The sequence below is a fragment of the Chroicocephalus ridibundus genome, chromosome 19 (genome assembly GCF_963924245.1).
Source record: "Chroicocephalus ridibundus chromosome 19, bChrRid1.1, whole genome shotgun sequence".
Taxonomy (NCBI): Eukaryota; Metazoa; Chordata; class Aves; order Charadriiformes; family Laridae; genus Chroicocephalus; species Chroicocephalus ridibundus.
Window position 1 is genome coordinate 5,444,504 of NC_086302.1, and position 19,355 is coordinate 5,463,858.

At 63.9% G+C, this 19,355-nt stretch overlaps 1 protein-coding gene and 1 long non-coding RNA gene across 3 annotated transcripts; both read left to right on the top strand.

Annotated features, from left to right (window-relative positions):
• Positions 1–6,173: 6,173 nt before the first annotated feature.
• On the top strand, positions 6,174–15,892 carry SESN2 (sestrin 2). 2 transcript variants are annotated; one of them, XM_063356066.1, is made up of 10 exons: positions 6,174–6,693; positions 9,322–9,366; positions 10,314–10,511; positions 11,002–11,184; positions 11,476–11,676; positions 12,292–12,442; positions 12,631–12,746; positions 13,318–13,508; positions 14,329–14,473; positions 14,567–15,892. In XM_063356066.1, exons 1-10 carry the CDS (start codon positions 6,571–6,573, stop codon positions 14,651–14,653), a joined length of 1,440 nt encoding a protein of 479 aa, XP_063212136.1. In that variant the 5' UTR covers positions 6,174–6,570; the 3' UTR covers positions 14,654–15,892. The 2 variants fall into 2 exon arrangements, with proteins under 2 accessions (XP_063212136.1, XP_063212137.1); XM_063356067.1 differs by lacking the exons at positions 6,174–6,693; positions 9,322–9,366 and adding an exon at positions 9,913–10,143.
• A 138-nt stretch (positions 15,893–16,030) lies between these two features.
• LOC134525201 (uncharacterized) lies at positions 16,031–19,018 on the top strand. Its single transcript, XR_010073723.1, has 2 exons — positions 16,031–16,610; positions 17,032–19,018. It is a non-coding gene; the product is annotated as an uncharacterized LOC134525201 (long non-coding RNA).
• Positions 19,019–19,355: the final 337 nt, after the last annotated feature.

A 19,355-nucleotide genomic window follows, 5' to 3' on the forward strand; every position in this document is an offset into this window, starting at 1 on the left:
TAAGGGGGGAAAACCCGCACAGGCGATGAGACCCGCTCCTCTGGGATGCGGCTTTTCCCTTTTTCCCGAGTTTTCCCTGAAGAAATCTCGGCTGCCCTTTGCCTCCTTCCAAAGGAAACCTCCAGAGCTCCGGGAGTCCAAAGGTGTTTTGGCTGTAACCCCCGTCCGTACCCGGGCCAGACCAGCCGTCCCCGTATTCAATTGCCGCTCCTGGAGCACGCGGGGATGGCGGCTCCCTCCCGAGGATCCTCCACCCATAAAAACCAGTAAAACCCCACCATTTCTCAGGTGTTTATCCTGCCGGACCCACACCCATCTCCCTGGAGCGAGGCGCTGAGCCTTCGCGGCTCCCGTCGGAGCGTTGCGGCGCCGAGGACCGCGTCGGGGTTTACCAAACTCCGCGGCTCCAAGGATACGGCTGCGGAGGAATCCCCCTTTTCCACCCCGCAAACCCTCTGGGCTTCCTTCTCCCAGCCCACCACGGCGGGGGGCCGGCGGGTTTTCCCTGTTAGTGGGGAGGCGGGGGGGGGGGGGGGGTGACCGGCCATGGTGGCCATCCACCTTTCGGAGGAGATGGATGGCCACCAGGAGCGGAGCACGTAAGGAAAGGAAACACGTAAAGAACAGTACGGGTCGTATCTGCTCCGGATGTGCCCGTCGGTCCCTGCAGAGGGTCCCTGCGTGGTCTCTGCTGCTTCTCTTCACCCTCGGGGCAGGGGGGGGGGTTTGGGCTGGTGAAGTCCCAGGCGGCCGGACAAGGCGACGGCTGTCCCCGGCCAACCTCGCCGTTTGCTCTAAGGTGACTTATCTTAAGGAATCCGTCTGGCCTTCCTGCTTAGCTTTCTTGGCCGCGCGCCGTTCGACTAAAAGCAAGACTTGTCCAGTCAGCGGCTCGCTAATGAGGGCACTGCCGAGCCCTAAATAACCACCGAGCCGTTGCGTGCTCCCCGTGTTTTGGGAAAACGGGGCGTTTGGGTTCGGCTCTTGGTTTCCTCTCTCTCGAGGGAATTTTGCCTCTCCTTTGCCACCCTTTTTCCCGACGAATCCCGTAACGAGCCCAGCCGCGAGGCTGCTGTGTGCCCCTGGTGAGTCCCCGGGAGTTGGCCAGCGGGGAGAAACCCTCCTGCAGTCCTCTTTGCTTGAAAAATGAGCGCTGCTGAGCCCAAACTGAGCCAAAAGATGGAACTTTAAGTGCTCTTGGGTGAGGCTGGTGGGCCAAAGGGACTCGGGAGATGCTGACGGTCGAGATCCTGCCTGCTAGCGCCCGTTTCTGGCACACGGCGTGGGTACGAGCCCCTGGCAGCTCCGAGGGGGTGGCAGGTCATTTTCTTCCGCCCGGGACGTGGCTGCTGGGAGCCTGAGCCGGCTGCTCCGTGGGCAGGAGCATCGCAAACAGGCTGGGAAAAGCGCTGAGCCCGCAGGTAACGTGCCGACGGCCTCTCGAGGGGCTGAGCCGGGGGGCTGCGGAGCAGATGGGGGATCCCGTGCTGCTCCTTATTGCCGAGCGAGTGCACTGCCCGGCTCGGCGACCGCCCGGCCGGGCTCAGCCCCGGCTCTGCAGGCAGGGGCCATGGCACATTCCAGTCCCACCAGACAGCCGGAGGCTCTGGATGATCCCACCGGACAGCCGGAGGCTCTGGGCAGCCAGCTGGGGGGTGAACATCCTTCTGGCACAGCCCTCAACCGTCTTCCGATGGGATATTTTTATATTAAATATTTGGCAGCGTCTCCAGCTGGACCATCGCCTGACACCACCACCCCCCCTCCCCACCGTGGGTCCCCAGGTCCCCCTCAGCCCGTCCCCCTCCTGTCCGGAACTTTCTGGGGGGCAGAAAGGGAAGAGCAGAGGGAGCCCCCCCCGCCATCTGCTTTGCTTACACCACGTGTCTTTCGCTGCTGCGAAGCAAGAGGCGGCTTTTCGTCTCCGGGCTGATGTTTTCAGCCAAAGCAAACCCAGAGCTCGTGGCCTCAGGTAGCCACAGCCCTGGTGCTGGCCGGGGACCATCTTGGCTCTTGTCCCCCCTTTCTCCGTGTGAGGCAGCTCCGGGGCTCCCAGCGGCGGTGGGAAAGGAGCCGGTGATGGAGCTGGACCGGGGTGACAGGGGCTGAAAGAGCATCCCTGGCCCTGGGGGGAGCGTGGGGCCGGGTTCCCCTCGGAGCAGGCACCTCCGGCGCCTCGGATCATCTCCAATTAAAACCCCAAATTGCTCCTCTCAAAGTTGCAAAGCCAGCAGCGGACACCTCGGGGTGGCCGGAGCCACCCGGCCTCCGGCATCCCATCCGCGGAGCTTTTGCAAAACACCCCTAAAAATAGCGCGGGGCGTTTGCCGGCGGCGGGGAGAAGGACGAGGAGCGCTGGGGGCATTTGGGGACCTGCCGCATTCCCCCTCCCCGCAGGGGCTGGTGCAGCTGCCGGCGTGCCGTGGCGCGGTGGCCACTGGCCATGCCGGCCATTGGCCGTGCCGCCGGCATCGTGCTGCCACGTTGGCTTCACCAGCAGGAGCCGGAGGAGGCTGTTGCCGGGCAAAACCCGAGTTGTTTGTGCAGCGGCTCCCGTTTGCTGGACTTTGCCATGTGCGGGCTGTCAAGCGGCAGCAGGTTGTTATCGGCGCTGCTGGCTGGGGCCGCCCCTGGCTGGGGTTTTGTTATTTTTTTTATATATATATATATATTTTTTTTTTTTTACTGATTTTTCCTTCTTTCACCTTCTTTTGCGGGGTTTGGTGTCTGGTATTCAGGCGGAGGGGAGCTGGACGCCGTGTCGAGGGTGGGAGGGGGGCGCTGCAATGCGACGCAACTCTCGGGGGTCTTTTTCTGCCCCCGGGTGACTCCAAATGCTCCGTGTGAAGCTGGAGGCGGGGGGGACGGGGGACAGCGGGGTGGCGGCGGGGGGGACATGGCGATCGCTCACGGCCACGCGGAGCCAGGCTCTGTGCAGGTGGTGGGATTTCGGACAAAGACCCACTGCCCGTAAAAGTGCCCCTTTGCCATCGGGTTTCTTTTCCCCTTGGTCCCAGGGGACATTTTCTGTCATCCCCCCCCCGGCGGTGTCACAGGCTGGGGACATTTACCGCCCCCCCGCCCGGTGTCACAGGCTGGGGACATTTTCCACCCCCCTCCCCCCCTGTATCACAGGCCGGGGACACATTTTCTGTCCACCCCTCCCGTGTCACAGGCTGGGGACATTTTCTCTCCCCCCCCCACCGTGTCACAGGCTGGGGACACATTTTCTGTCCACCCCCCCCCGTCACAGGCTGGGGGCATTTCCCCAACCCCCCCCCCAGCCCTGTCACAGGCTGGGGACATTTTCTCTCCCCCCCCCACCGTGTCACAGGCTGGGGACACATTTTCTGTCCACCCCCCCCGTGTCACAGGCTGGGGGCATTTCCCCAACCCCCCCCCCCGCCCCCCCCGCCCTGTCACAGGCTGGGGACATTTTCTCTCCCCCTCCCCGTGTCACAGGCTGGGGACGGCGCCGCAGCGGGTCTGTACGGGGGGGTCCCGCCCTTCCTCTCGTCCCACAGACCGCGGGACACGACCCCCCCCCCCTCCCGACATTGTTCCCCGCACCCCCAGCGGGCTCGGGGCGGTGGCCACCGAGCTGCAGCCCGGCCCGAACTACAACCCCCAGCACCCCCCGCGCCGCCGCTCCCTATTGGCTGACGGCACGCCTCGCTCACGCCCCCTCCCCCGTTTCCACCAATGGCGGAGCGGGGGGGGCGGGGCCGCCGCGCTATGAAAGCGGAGGGGGGCGCGGGGCGCCGGGGCCGCGGGGAAGGTTCTGGAGGCCGAGGGTGGGGGGCCGGGGACCCCCGGGGACGCTCCGCAACCCCGGGGGAGGGGAGGTTTGCGTGGGGTGTGAGGTTTGCGTGGGGTGGTGGTCCCCGGTCCGTGCCCGCCGCCTAGCGCCCCCCCCCCCCCCCCCCCTCGCTGCCATGCTGGTGGCCGGCTCGCCGTGCCCCCCCGCGGGGCTGGAGGAGTACCGGGGCGGCGAGGTAAGGGCTCGGCTCGGGGGGGGGTCGCAAGCCCGAGGTGTCCCCGGTTTGCATACCTCCCCCCCCCCCCCCGCCTTTGTCACCCGGGATGGGACGGGGTGCTGCCACCCTGCAGCCCGCCCGGGGGGGGTCCCCCTGCCCCGGGACCGCTGTGTCCCCCCATCCCATGTCGTCGTCCCCCCCCCCCCCGGGGGCCATCTCCCCCTCTGCAGGGTCGGGACACGTAGGGACGTGCCGGAACTGCAGAAATAACCCTTTCGCTCGTTTGCAGCGAGCCAAAAAATAAAGGGTGCTGGGGTGGGGGAGCAGGTTGGGGCTGATGGGAGCCCACCCCGGGGCTCCTGGGGACAGGGTGGCCCTCTCCGGACGTTGGGGTGGCAGGGTGGGGAGCTCTGGGGGTGGCCCCGACCCTCCAAAGGCTGGGATGTGTGTGGGAGCCGGGCAGGGGGTCCTGCCTGCGGGAGGCGAAGGGAAACTGAGGCAGGGGGTGGCCGTGGGGTGTGACCACCAAGGTCGGGGCTGGGGGGCTCCGGGGGCTCCGTCCGGTCGTTCTGCACCTGCTGCCGTTCCCGGGATGGGTTTGGGGTCTCTCTGGTGTCCCCGTTAACCCAGAGCTCTGGGACACCCCTCGGCATCGCCCAGAGCTTTTGCCTTTGGGGGTCCAGTGCGCAAACTGGAGCCCCCAGGTGCCCGGGGGGGCTTTGTGGGACCTCCCTGGCCCTCCCAGGCAGCAGGACCCGTCTGTGACTTCAGTCCCCCCCCACCCTACTGAGTTCCCTGAAAAGTTGGGAATTGCCTCTATTTGTAAGACTTTTTTTTTTCTTTTCCCCTTTTCCAGAAAAAAAAAAAAAAAGGCACAAAATTTTGCGGTTTTTTCCTCTTCCTCCTGCGTTTCCCCTTCCCTCTGTCCCCAGCGGGGAGGTGTCCCCAGGGACGGCGGGGTGGCTCTGCCGGCGGGGAGTCGCCGGCTCCCCAAATAGCCGTGTCACCCCCATGTAGCCGCAGGGACGGTCGCTCCTGGCGTGGGGCTGGAAGCTGGAAACCCTGGGACAGGGGGTGGGAAATACCCCAACCAGCAGCGGCGCCGGGGGGGGGGGCGGGGGGCAGGGGGGAAATCCCCCTCTGGAACGTGTCCTGGTGGGAGAGGAAACCTGAAACTGGTGTTTTGGAGCAAACTGGGGGCAGGATGGTGGCGGGGATGTCACCGGCGTCTAGCAGGTACCGCCGAAACTCCGTGGGCTGGGGGGGACCTTCGCGCCCACCGCGAAGGCGCCTCGGTGGGGTTTGCGGGGCTGGCTCGTCCCGCTCTTCTCCGACAAGCCCCTCCGGGTTTTTGGGGCGAGGCGGGGTGGGATTTGGGGGTCCCTGGTGTTGGAGCGGGGGGGTGGTGGCGGCTGGGTTTGCTTTCCAGGGGTGGCCGTGGCTTGTGCCAAAGGGCTTGTGCTGGCCCGTTGGCTCCGTGCGTCAGGGGGGCCGAGACCCGGCACTGCTCTCGCCCCCTGGTACGGCCCAGGACTGGCCTCCTGCCCCATTTTTTTGGCAGGAACGGGGTTTTGAGGGCTTTGCCGGGCGGCTGCGATGGTGTTTGTTTAACCTCGCCTTATCGGGAATGGTTTTTCTGACACCTGACTAAGCACTGGCCCCAGCGCCGGCGGGGGCTCACCGCTCGGCACACCCGTCCTCCCGCTCCCAGGGGGTCAAACTCCTTCCCCCGCTGTCTCCGTTGAGACCCTCCACCCCCCCTGTGCCAGCCGGAGCTTGGGAGTAGGTCGCATGGGTCAGGGCATCGCCTCCGTGCCTCAGTTTCCCCATCGGCGGGAGCAGGAGGCGATGCCCTACGCGGGGGCGGCGCGGCGGGGGTTAACGGCAGCACCCCTGAGGATTGCTTAGTGCAGCAAAATTAACGAGCCTCTGCCCGGGGGTGATTAAAATCCACCTTCAAAGGTCACCCTGAGCTGTCACGGAAAGCAGCGGGGTGAACCGAGCTCGGAATTCCTGCCGTCTCCATCCCGGGAATTTGCCTGCTGGGATCTCTCCGTTGCCGTACCCCCCCTGCGGAGCCTCTTGGAGCAGCAAAGGAGCTTTTTCTCCCCAAACCGTGAGTCAGTGCCGAACCGGCTCAGCGCCCGGAGCGGCGATGGCAGCAGCCTGCTCCCGCTGTCACCCCGGTCCCGCGTCCGCGGTGACTCAGGGCAGGAGCATCCGTGTGCTGGGAGCGGTGGGAGCCCTGGGATGCGGGCACTGCTGGCTTCGCCGGGGGGGGGGCTGCGGCCCGGTGCCAGCCCGCGGCGTGCTGTGACACGTGCGGAGCGCGTGGCGGTGGCGACAGCTGCTGCGTGGTCACCTCCTGCCATTCCACGCCCCTTCCCCGCTCCGGAGAGGGTGCCAGGCTGTGCCCGATGCCACCGCAGTCGTTTGGAGGCAGCGGGTGGGAGAAGGCGCCCGCCATCGCCGGGGCTGTGCCTGGCTCCAGCTCTTGGGTCTCCGTCCCAGTGCCAGCCGTGGGGGCTCGTCCCCTCGCAGGGCATCGTGGAAAAGACGCCCCGGGAGAAGCGGCTCCCGGCCCAGTGGCTCCATGGCCAGAGAGTGGGTCATGCCGTCCTGCCATCGGCATTCCCGGTTGTGCGCGTCCAGGGTCCAGGCACCCTCCTCCTGCCGCCACCGTCCCCCCTGCCGTGACATGTCCCGTCTCCTGCAGGTGAATCCCGGCAGCGGGACCCTCACTGCCACCGTGCCACCGCCTGTCCTGCGGAGGGCGGGGGGGCTCATGGCGCTGGGTGCTGAGCACCGGGGGGGCAGGGGGGTTTGAGCTTCCCCGTCGTTACTGGGCTGGAGGGGGCCGGGGTGTGTGTGTGTGGGGGGGTGTCCGGCTGTGCCGTCGGCTTTGGAAGGCTTCTCGGTTTTGGAAAACGCCGCTGGGTGCCGTGCTTGGTTTTTCCCTGCGTGGATGCCGTGGGTTTTCCCGGCCCTGGGATGGCGGTGAGGGGCGGGGGGGGGGTGGCCGTGCCCTGCCCGCCCCCGTGGGTGGAGGGGGGTGATGTAGGGAAGGGGGAAAGGGGGGCACCAGGAATCGCCTGGCTGCAGCGCGGCCGGTGGGATGGGGGGAGCATCTGCCTGGCTGAGCCGTGGGAGGGAGGAATGCAATAAAACGAGGGTCGTGCCATTGTTGTCCCGTCCCCCCACCCCCCGCCAGCCCCCCAGGACAGCAAGAACCTTGCAGACCAGTGCGGCTCCCGCTTCGGTCACTTCACCCAGTAACCCAGTTACTGGGTGAAGGCTGCCCGCTTCCAGTCGGGAAGAGCGTGTGGGCAGCACCCTGCTCTCGCGGCTGGGGATGAGCCCTTTATTTTGGGGGGGCCGGCAGGGGCCAGGCACACCTTTGCTGGGACAGGGTGCCCGGCTCTCTCCGTGCCCCCAGCGGTGCAAACGGGGGTGACCAGTGGCCATTGCCTGCCCCATGCCCATCTCCTGGTCGTGTCTCTCCCTGCACCCGGAGCAAAGCAGGGTGCAGGTCTCCACCGGCCGAGGCATCCCTTGGGATGGGCCGCGGGAGCTTTGCCGTGTCCGGCGCCGTGGGTACGGCTGCTGCTGGCTCGGCTTCCCCCCGTGGCACCACTGGTCCCCACTGGGTTTGCGTGGGGGGGGGGAAAACGTGTGCCATGGGGGAACATATGCCATGGGATGGAGTGGGGTGGTCGTGGGCATCCCGGGACGCTGGGATCCCGTCCACTCCCTGGGCAAGCAGATCCGGATCCGGGGCTCGCATCCTGCTTGGGGCTGGGCTGCCATTCAAAGGTCCCGGCGGAGGTGACCCCGTGCTCGGGGACAGGTCCCAGCTTCACGGTATCACCCCGGCTCCTGCTGGCAGAGGGACGCCGGGGGTTTTCCGCAGGGAATGGGCAGAGGAGGCTGGTGCTTCCCCGCCCGGAGCGGGGCCCTGGGCACCCCCTCTGCGGTGGCGCCGGTATCCGGAGCGTGGGCTGCAGGACGCCGAGCTGCGGGCGTTCGTCTGCTGGGTGCCCTTTCTGCTCCCGCTGCCCTGTCTCGGTCCTGGTCCCACTCAAACACCGTGTCCCCCCTGTATGTGGGGACACCGTGCATCCCCCCCCACTCCTCCACCCCCCCATCCCTCTCTCCTCCTTCCCAGACCTGGGAGCACTTGAACCCTTTTCCACCTTCTTTTCTCCCACCCCCAAACCAGGTTCTGGGTCCTCTGTAGGTGTTTTGCAGGGATTATTTTAGCTCTTGGGGCTGGATGCTCTGTCTGTGTGTGTGTATTTATGTCTCCCCCCCCCCCCCCCCCCCCCCCGCCCCGGCCTGCGGTTGGCACCCATGGGTGCCGCTGTGATGCGGGCGCAGCCATGCCCCCTGCACCGCTGCCAAGTCGGGAGCTGGTGGGATGCTGCGTGGGGGAGGATTCAGGCTCTGCTGCATCCCCGTGTTGCAGCTCTGGAGGCGGGGGGGGTGGTGGTGGTGGGGGGGTCCCCACGGCCACTGAGCTCCCCCCCCGCAGCAGGAGGGCTGGGGCGAGGGGAGGGGGGGTGCGATCCTGATCCCGTTGCACTCCTGCTTGCGGCATCCCCGTCGCTGCCCCTGGGTGCATCCTGCTTGGGCGCTGGCGGGGAGGAGGAAAATTATCTGCTGGGAGAAAATACAGCGTGGAAACGCTCTTCCCTGGGGAGCTGGGGGGGGTATGGAGCGCGGGGGGGTGTCAAACAGGAGCTGAACCCTGTGCCGGCAGCGCGGGGAGCAGCAGCCGCCCTGTGCTGGGGTTGGGGGGGCGGTGGGGGGGGCTTTTTTCTGTCTTAACTGCATTAACGGATTTGGGGAGGGAGGGAAAAATTACCCGGTGGAGATGTTTGTGGGCGTTTTGTGGCCGGGGGTGGCAGCGGGGCCCCCGGGCACCCTGTTTATGGTGGCCGTCGGCCGTGGCTCTTCCCGGGGACCCCCCTCCCCGGGCTCCGCTTGTCCCCCGTGTTTTCCCATGGAGGTGGTGAACCCAGAGCCGGGGGGTGTCTCCGCTCTCCTGGCCCGTGTCCTGGCACGGCCCGTGGTCCCCACGTGTCACCTCTCCCCGGGGTGTGTGTGTGTGTGTGTCGGGGGGTGCGGAGCAACACCCCTGCCCGATTTCATCAGGCGCTGCCCGGCCTGACGCAAGGGCGCAGGGGCGATGGCCGCGCGTCCCCGTGGCCCGTGCAGGGGTGGCTGCCTGAGTCACCCTTTCCGGTGACACCGCGCTCGTCACACCGGTGGCACGTCCTCGTCCCGCTGGTGGCTGCCGGTTGCCCCGGTGCCGGGCTGAAGCCGCCGCTCTTTTCCTTCCTAGGAGGGAGAGGGGAAGGGTCCCAGCGCCTTCATCCCCCTGGGAGAGGTAAGAGCCATGGGGGATGGTCTTGGGAGGGGGTGTCCCTCCCTGCTGGGGGGGCTCCTCCGTCCCTCCCTGCCCTGGGTTTGGCGGGGGGGGGCTGTTAAGGAAGGATTCCCACGCCCCCATCCCGATTGCTAGTGCCCAGCTGGGGTGGGATGGGGAAGGGTCACCCAGGCGCGGGTGTCCCTGTGGCAGCGGGGGGGGGGGGTGTCTTGTTTTGGGGGATTGGGGGGGGGGGGCAGTTGTTTTTTCCTGCCCCAAGTCCCTGCCCTCCCCGTGCCTCAGTTTCCCCGCTCAGCCAAACGCAGTCGTCTTTCCTCTGTGCTGCAAAGGCAGCCCCCATCCTACCCTATCGTCTCTCCCCCCCCCCCCCGCAAAAAAAAAAACCCCGCTGTGCCCTGAGGTCCCCGGGGCTCCTCATGCCGGGGCACCCTCAGCCCTATCTCGCACCCGGCCTCGGTTTCCCAGATGGTTCCTCCTTGTCGGAGATAACGCCGTGGTTTCGTCACCGCGGTGGGGGTGGAGAGGCTGGAGGGGGGGTGTGTGTGTGTGGGTGTGTGGGGGGGGCGGTGGCTGAGCCCCATCTCCTCCCCGCTGCGCACCAGCACCCAAATAAACAACCCACCCCTCGGGCTGAGCCGGCCGGGCTGTGCGGGGTCCGGTATGGAGACCCCCCGTCACCCCCAGCCCCCCGGGGCCGGGAGGGGGGAGACGGGCAGCGGGGGCTACCGGCGGTGTCCCTACCGGGCGGCGGGGACAAAGGTGGGCACCTCCCACGGGGTGAGCATCCGATGCGGTGGGATGGGTGCTCCGGGGTCCTGCTTGATGGGGAAAAGGGGTGTGTGTGTGTGGGTGGGGGGTCTCCTTCTAGGTCAGAGGGGGGCTCTAACTCACAGCCCTTCACACGCACACACACACCCCCCCCTCGCCTCCTCTCCCCATCCCGGCAGATCCTGCGGGACGGCGCGGAGAGCAGCCTGCGGCAGCTCCTCATCGAGGCCTTCGTCTCGGCGGGCAGGGTGGACAACATCACCATGGTCATGGGGCTGCACCCCCAGTATCTCAGCAGCTTCTGGAAGACCCAGTCCCTCCTGCTGCGCATGGACGGGCCCCTGCCCTACCACAAGCGCCACTACATCGCCATCATGGTGAGGATCGGGGGGAGGGAGGGGGGGTCCCGTGGGGTGGGGGGGTCCCGTGGGGTGGGGGGGTCCCGTGGGGTGGGGTGGGGGGGGTGTCCCCGGGGGGTTATTTGTGGTCGCAGCACCTCCACTGGGTTTTGGGGCAGGAAAGCATTTAGGACCCCGCAGGTGGGTCGTGGCGTGGCGTGTTCCCCCCCCACCCCCCCGATCTGTGGTCCCAGAGGCTTGGAAACCCCTTGGAGTTGGTGCCATGGTGCCCACCCAGGGTACCCCAGCACCCCTCCCCTCCAGGGCGCCTGGGGACCAGCATTGATGGGGGGGGGGCGCAGGGAGAGACCCCTGTGTGGACTGTCTTCCCTAGGGAAAACCCTCCAAGGGCGATGTGTGTGTGGGGGGGAGGGGGTGTCTCCCTGCCTTGGCTTCTCCAAGGGCTCGTAGCAGGGTTGGGGGGTCCCCTGGCCGGTGCCGGGGGCTGACTGCCCGGCTCTCCCCGCAGGCAGCAGCCCGGCACCAGTGCTCCTACCTGGTGGGTTTGCACATGGGGGAGTTCCTGCAAGTGGGGGGCAACCCGACCTGGCTGCAGGGGCTGCACTGTGCCCCCCAAAAACTCAGGAACCTCAATGAGATCAACAAGCTGCTGGCCCACCGGCCCTGGCTCATCACCAAGGAGCACATCGAGGTGAGACCTGATGCTGCCAGCGCGGATCCCCCCCCCCCCCCGCCGCCCCCCCAAACACTCTAATTTTGGGGGACTTGGCCCCAAGGGCCACATCCCTGATTGCACCAACCCCCCCCAGATTTAACCCTTTTGGGGCTGAGGGAGTCTCTGAGGTGGTTTATGGGGGGGGCGCATCCCGAATCCCCTCCTGTCTCCCTGCCCTTGTCTTGCCCCGGCTCTGGGGTGCGGTGGGGGGGGTACGGTGGGGGTGCTGGGGGGGGGGGTGTCTCTCCAACCCCGTGGGCTTTGCAGGCTCTGCTGAAGACGGGGGAGAACAGCTGGTCGCTGGCGGAGCTGGTGCAGGCCCTGGTGCTCCTCACCCACTACCACTCGCTCGCCTCCTTCGTCTTCGGCTGCGGCATCAACCCCGAGGAGGAGCAGGATGGGGGGCACGGCTGCCGGCCCCCCTCGCCCCACAGCGACAGCAGCCCTGCCTCTGACGACAGCTCTGGGGTAAGGCGGGGAGGGGGGGGTTTGCCTTGCAGGGGAGGAGGGTGTGGGGTGGGAAGGGAGGGCATGGGGGGCGTTTTATGGGAAGAATCTCCCCAGGGAAGTAGCAGATTCCTCAGCGTTGGATGCTTTTAAGAGTGTGCTGGGCCCCCTTGTCTGGACAGTGCTTTGGCCAAGAGAGGTTGGACCGGGTGATCCTTGTGGTCCCTTCCAACCTGGTGTTCTGCGGTTCCTATGATTTATGGTGCTTCTCACGGGGAACTGCCCCAGGGCCTTTTATTGGGAACAGCAGGTGCTTTAGGGCTGCGCCGTGGCATCCTCCGCGCCGTGGCATCCTCCGCGCCGTGGCATCCTCCGCGCCGTGGCATCCTCCGCGCCGTGGCATCCTCCCCAGGGCTTGTCCCCTTCTTCCCAACCCTTGGGATAATTCACAAGAGCAGCTGAGATCTGGGCAGGACAAACCTCCTTTGTCCTGCAAACAGTTCTTTAGAGCAAGCCCTGGGGTTGCTCCAAGTGACGGCAGAGCGGAGAGCGGCTCCGTGCTCCTCTGGGCTGGCAAATCCCTCTGCAACCTTGCTCGACCCGGGGCAGCGTTGACTCTGCCCTCTGCTTCTCCAGGGCAAGGACGCCATGCGGGAGGTGGAGGCGCTGATGGAGAGGATGAAGCTGCTGCAGGAAAGCCAGCTGGAGGAGGAAGGTGTCACGCAGGAGGAGATGGCGACGCGCTTCGAGCTGGAGAAGACGGAGAGCTTACTGGTGGCTCCGGCAGGTGAGGAGGTGGAGGGGGGGGGACAGCTGGCTGGGGACGGGGTTCCGGGGGGCTGGGGAGGTCGCGGGGGATTGGGAAAGGAGCCGGCGTCTGCCCGTGGTGCAGCAGGATCAGGCCCCCAGCCGCAGGGCTGGCTCTCTCCGGGGTCCCGCCACGTCGCTGACGGCCACTGCGGTGGTGCCTTGTAGATATTGCGGATCACTCCCTGCAGTCCAACGTCCTCTGCTTCGTGGAGGACCCCGACTTCGGCTACAAGGACTTCACGCGGCGGGGCGAGCAGGCGCCCCCCACTTTCCGTGCGCAGGTGGGTGCTCAGTGTCCCGTGGCGGGGAGCTGGGTGGCAGGTCCTGCTTGTCTCTTGGTCCCAGGGTCATTGAGGAGGGTGTAGCGAGGTGAGGGTCGGTAACTTCTCCCAGGGAACAGGTGATGGGACAAGAGGAAATGGCCTCAAGTTGCGCCAGGGGAGGTTTAGGATGGATATTAGGAACAATTTCTTCACCAAAAGTGTTGTCAAGCGTTGGAAGAAGCTGCCCAGGGCAGCGGTGGAGTCGCCATCCCTGGAGGTGTTTAGAAGCCGGGCAGACGTGGTGCTGAGGGACTTGGGGTAGTGGTGGCTTTGGCAGTGTTGGGGTGATGGTTGGACTTGATGATCTGAAAGATCCCTTCCAACCTCGACAATTCCATGACTCTGTGACAGTGTGGGTGCAGGGGACGAAGGGCTGGGACCAGGCTGGAGCTGTCTGAGCAGTGCGACCAGATGCTGATAGTTGAGGGAGTCAACATGGGGACAGCAACAACCCCAGCTTGTGTCCCTGGCTTTGAAGGGACCCCTTGTTCCCCGTCAAGCCCCTACTCCAGCATACTTTCTCCGGCAGGATTACACCTGGGAGGACCATGGCTTCTCGCTGATCAACCGTCTCTACCCCGATGTGGGGCAGCTCCTGGATGAGAAGTTCCAGGTGGTCTACAACCTGACGTACAACACCATCGCCATGCACTGCGGCGTGGACACCTCCATGCTGCGCAGGGCCATCTGGAACTATGTTCACTGCGTCTTCGGCATCCGGTAGGTCCCCGAGCCATGAATGGAGCCTGTTCTCCACCTTGGGTAGAGCCCGTGAGCAGGTCCAGCCTGGGGCCTGTGGCTTGGTCTTGCTGAGACTGTTGCTGCTGCTTAGACTGAGGCGAAGTGATAGAATTGTAGAATGGTTTGGGTTGGAAATGATGTTAAAGCCCACCCAGTGCCACCCCCTGCCCTGGGCAGGGACACCTCCCACCAGCCCAGGTTGCTCCAAGCCCCGTCCAACCTGGCCTTGAACCCCTCCAGGGATGGGGCAGCCACAGCTTCTCTGGGCAACCTGGGCCAGGGGCTCACCGCCCTCACAGCCAAGAATTTCTTCCCAAGATCTCATCTAAATCTCCCCTCTTGTGGTGTAAAACCATTCCCCCTTGTCCCATGGCTCCCCTCCCTGCTCCAGAGTCCCTCCCCAGCTTTCCTGGAGCCCCTTTAGGGACTGGAAGGGGCTGGAAGGTCTCCCCGGAGCCTTCTCTTCTCCAGGCTGAACCCGCCCAGCTCTCTCAGCCTGTCCCCACAGCAGAGGGGCTCCAGCCCTCCCAGCATCTCCGGGGCCTCCTCTGGCCCCGCTCCAACAGCTCCGTGTCCTTCTGCTGTTGGTGCCCCAGCGCTGGAGGCAGGACTCCAGGTGGGGTCTCCCCCGAGCGGAGCAGAGGGGCAGGATCCCCCCCCTCGCCCTGCTGCCCACGCTGCTGGGGATGCAGCCCTTTTCATGCTGTTGGGGGGCTGGGTTTAAGTCCAGAAAGACCCCCGGAGGGTGCGAAAGGGCAGGGGTTATGCCCGGGGTAACGTCCCTGCTTCCCTCCCCCAGCTACGACGACTACGACTACGGGGAGGTGAACCAGCTCCTGGAGCGCAGCTTGAAGATCTACATCAAGACGGTGGCCTGCTACCCGGAGAAGACGACCAAGCGGATGTACACGCAGTTCTGGAGACACTTCAAGCACTCGGAGAAGGTGCTGCCCCATCCCTTCCCTTCCCGGCAGGGCGATGGGGGGGTGCCGAGCCCCCCCCCCCACGGTGCCCTGACATCGCTCTCTCCGCGTTAGGTGCACATCAACCTGCTCTTGCTGGAGGCTCGGATGCAGGCGGCTCTGCTCTACGCCCTGAGAGCCGTCACCCGCTACATGACCTGACCGGCCTCTGCTCCCTCCTCTTCCTCCTCCTCCTCCTCCTCCTGCCCCAGGTTTGGGGAAAAGGCCAGGAGGGAGCTGGTGCCTTAAAGACTCTGCTGGAATATTGTCTCCCCCCTTAAGGGTCTGGAGCTGCTGGAAGGAAAGAAGCGGGGGCATCCCTGCCCCTCATTCCAGGAGACGGGATCCCCAAGGAGCCGTTGGCGTTGGGAAGATCCCGGAATGCTGCCCTGGGCTTGGCAGAACTGGGGGTGCTGGGCTGCTCCACGCCTTTCTTGGGGTGAGCCTGAGCGATGCCAAACCGGGGGTGTCTGTGGGTGCTGGCGTTACCCCTCGGTGACCCATCCTGCCACCGCGGAGGACTGTCCTCGAGCCGGAGATCACCACGGGTATCGTGGGCTTCACCCCTGCTTTTTTGGCGTCTCGTTGCGCTGGAAGATGCGCAGCTGCTGGTGGGGGATGCTGCCCGCCCCCGCACCCCCTGCCCCCCACATCTCTAGGGCACTGCAGGAGAGGTGGGAAGGGTCCGACCACCCCGTGGGGCAGCCCCCGGTGCCACTCGTCCCCGAGCTGAATCCCCCCCACCCCCAATTTTAGCATACGAATGGCTGGGGGGAGAGACTGCGGCTCCCCTCTGCCCTGCCCCAGTGATTCTGCTGCCTTCAGTGACACGGGGACGTCCCCTCCGCGGCCGGGGGTGCCTGCCCGCGCCCCCTGCAATTTGGGACGCGAAGTGCCTCTTAACCTGGGTGCCGGGACAGGAGCAGGATGAAGGTAGAAGTGCCTGCTGTGTGTTTTATACCTTTTTTTTTTGTTTGTTTCTTTTTTTTTTTTTTTTTTTTTTTGGTTGGCATCATTTTTCAGCCACTGGCACATCTCCGCTGCCTCCACCTTCGGGGCTGTGCCAGGGGCGGGGGGGGGCTGCCGGCGGCTGAGGGTGACAGGGTGGGACGTGGGGTGGCCGTAGCTTTACCCAGGGGTGCCCGAGCATTTCCCAGCGGCGCGGGTCGCCGGTGGCGGGGTGAGGGGGGTGCCCGTTTGGGAGAGCCCCCGCTCCCGGCTCTGCTGGAGCGCGGGTCCGGGTCCAGCAGCATCGCCTGCTCTCGGTTTGTCTCTGCGGATCCTTAGCTCCAGTTAAGTTATTTCTTTTTTTTTTTTTGGGGGGGTGTGTGGTGTATTTACTCCTGACTGGGCAGGGAAATGCTACTGTGACTTTGCTACAGATTAGGTTTGAAAAAATAAAATTATTCCTTTCCCCCGCCGGCCTTTTTTCCTTTTTTTTTCCTTTTTTCCTTTTTTTTTCCTTTTTTTCCTTTTTTTTTCCTTTTTTTTTTCCTTTTTTCCTTTTTTTTTCCTTTTTTCCTTTTTTCCTTTTTTCCTTTTTTCCTTTTTTCCTTTTTTCCTTTTTTCCGCCGGGCAGAGCCGGGGTGAGCCGCAGCTTCCCTTTCTCCCTGCTCAGCCCCAGGGCCTGATCCTGCATAGCAGAATAGGGAATGGGGGTGTCCCACTGCTCCGGGAGCGACTGGGAGCAGCCCTGGGTTATCCAAGGGGACAAACTTGGGGGGGGGGGGGGGGTGTCCATGCATTCCCGAGGGGATGGGCTCAGCTCCGGTGTGCCCCCGTTGCTAACCTCTTCTGGGTTCAGCACCCTCCTGGAAAGTTGGGATTTGGGGCGCCGACACTCGTCCCGATGCGGGTGTCCCATGGGATGCACCAGTCCTGCTCGGGGGGGGGGAGTGAAGCGGCACTGGGGGCACCCCAGCCCTGTGATGGGGAGCCCAGCACTTATCAGGGTGGGGGCAGGAGCCGCTGGCAGCTGCTGATAAGAGCCCTGAGGAGGGACCTGCCCGTCCCCCTGCTCCAGCCCCACGGACCCAGGGACGTCCCTGCGCCTCGGAAGCAGGGGGGGGGCCCGATCCTGGTTCTGGGGCAGCCGAGACCCTCCGGTCCCCACGGACAGGTAGGACCCACCACCTTTCCCACCTGAGCGGGGACGTGGGGCTGGGGGCAGCGAGGCTGGATGGGGCTTGGTAAGGGTTTGCTGGGGGGGGTGGGGCAGAGCCTCTATTTGCACCATGCACGGGGTGGGGGGGTGTTCTGGGGGCAGCTCAAGGGCACCGGGGAAACTGAGGCAGGGGAGCAGGTCTCCGTTGGCTTTGCCGACGCCAAAAGTCCCCGGGCCGGCGTCCCCCTCCACGTTGTGGGTGACTGCGGGCGGCTTTAGCAAACGTCTCGCTTACAAGACACCGGAGAACACCCACCCTGGGGTGGGGGGTGGCGGAGGGGCAGGGGGGGGCGGCCCTGAGGGCTGGCGAGGCGCCGAGCGACGTTCCTGCCCTGAGTCACAGCCTCCAAATATTTCCCAGCGTGTTTTTTTCCAGCCCTGGCCCAGGAGGCTGGAGCCGCCGACGGTGCCTTCGGGCTGCGAAGAGCAAAGTCGTCGTGTGTCGTGTCCCCGTCCCCCCCCCAGCCCCGTGCTTCCCAAATGCTGTTATTTCCAGGGTGTCACCCAGCCAGAGAGGGGACGCCGCCACGCAGGGACTTGCGGGTGCTTGGGGGTCCCTGGGGCAAGGGTGGCACCTCCCTGCCCCCTGGCTCCGGTGGGTTTATTCCCCAAATATTATTTTTGAGCTTATTTTTAGGGAGGATGCTTTGAAATATTTTGACGCTGGTGCCTTTTCTACCCTAGATACGGAGGGGTCCGGCCGTGGGGACCTGATGTGGCTTGAGGTCCTGGGGGGTGGTGGCACCAGCTGCAAAGAGCAGGGAGGGGAAATCGTGTTTGTGTGTTGGTTTTTGGTTTTTTTGGGGTTTTTTTTTTTGCAAAAAGAAGTGAGAAAAATGTCATCTCTCGGGGAACTGAAACAGCTCGGCAAATCAGAGCGTCGTTAGAAAAGGGTCAGGTCAATGGGGAGATTCTGGCCGAGGAGGGCTTTATTTTTTTTATTTATTTTTTTTTTCCCTGCTGCCTTCTGGCTCTCTTTGAGGCATCCGAAATATTTTGTTCAAAAGGAAGAAATCCTCCAACTACAGGCGGCGTTTCTGGTCATAAAGTCATGCTGGGAGGGGCTGAGCCTTTTGGGGGAAAAAAAAAAAATAGGGGGGGGGGGGGGAAAAACCCCTTCCTCTCTTTTCTGCTGCAGTTTTTCCCCCCCCGCCCCCCAACCCCAGCGTGTCTGGCGAAATCGGCACCGGCGTCTTGTGGGGTCACCGCTCGGCGTCCCCTCCCCGTCTCGCTTTTTCCCAGCGACATCAAATAACTGGGATGAGACGGAGCCCAATTTGGGAGTGGTGGTTTGGGCTCGGGGCGCAGGGGGCGTGAGCTCGGCTCACCTCCTCCAGTACTTAAATATGTATATAAAATAGATTATATATATTTTTATGTATATAAATATATTAAAAAATTCTTTTTTATTTTCCTATATATACAAATAAAAAAAAATATATCTCCATGGGGATGTATCTGGGCTTTCGGGGTGGCCGGCGGCATCCCAAGCCGCAGCACCCCTCTCTCCCAGCCCAACATCCCAAGGTTTTTCTCCCCAGGAGACCTTTTGCAGCCCCATGCCGTGGCGTCGCGCCCCCCCGCCAACCCCCCCCACCCCCCCCTTCAGCGGCCAGGAAGGGACAAAATATCTTTTTGTCTTCGTTTTTATTGTTACTGCCCGTCCCCTGCTGTGTTTGCAAGAGGACGGGGAGGTGACACCCCCCGCTCTGGGTGGGACGCCACCTCCCCCGTCCCTCGTCCACCCCATCTTTGCTGCTCCTCTCCTCCGCCGAGGCCCTATTGAAGTACCACCCCCCACCCCCCGGCTTTTCCCACCCCCACAGGCACCCGTGGGTGTTTTATCCTCATATTAAAAGCAGAGAGAAGCGGGTGCCCAGGACCCAGCAGCTCCCCCCTCCCCAAACTGGGAGCCGGTGCCTGGAGCCAGCATCACCCTGAGCATCGCAGGGGGGAGGCGGCGGCGGCGGCGAAGCAGGAAAGCTCTTCAAAAGTGCTATTTTTTTTTTTTTTAAATCCCTTTTTATTTTCCCCTACGCTCTCGCAAAGCTTGGCCTTAGCAGCGAATCCCGGGTTGGGCTCCAAATTTCCCTCCCCCCCCCCGCCAAGATTTATTTTAAACCCACAAAGGATTTACCGTGGGCACCCGGCGCTTCCCGTGACGGAGCAGCAGCACCCAGGCAGGACCGGCCCGTTGCTTTATTTTTCTCCCATTTTTCTGCTACGGTCCCAAATTTCTCCCATTTTTCCGCTCCACCGCCCTCCTTGAACTCATCGGATCAGTTTTAAACACACACCCCCCTTCCTTTTTTTTCAGGTGGTCACAATTATAACCCAATAAATCCCTCACCCTGCGATTTGTATGCCCGCGTGTGTGTGTATATATATATATATGTATCTATATAATTTATTGGCAGCTTTTCTTGTCCATCTTGCGGGGCAGAACGTGTGCTAATAACCTCCCTACCTGTAGCTCCTGGGTATGACCCCAACGCGTGCAATTTTTTTCGCGCTAAAATTGCCCTCGATTTGGAAACGTTACGTGTTGGCGGTGTTTAAAATGCAGCGGCGCAATGGGAAAATTAATAATAATAATAATAATAATAATCGTGGGCTGTGCTGAATGAGCGTTTTAAGGTTGATGGAGGCCAAAGTGCTTTGCAAAAGGGGCATTGTCGGGGTTGAGCCCCGATACGGGGA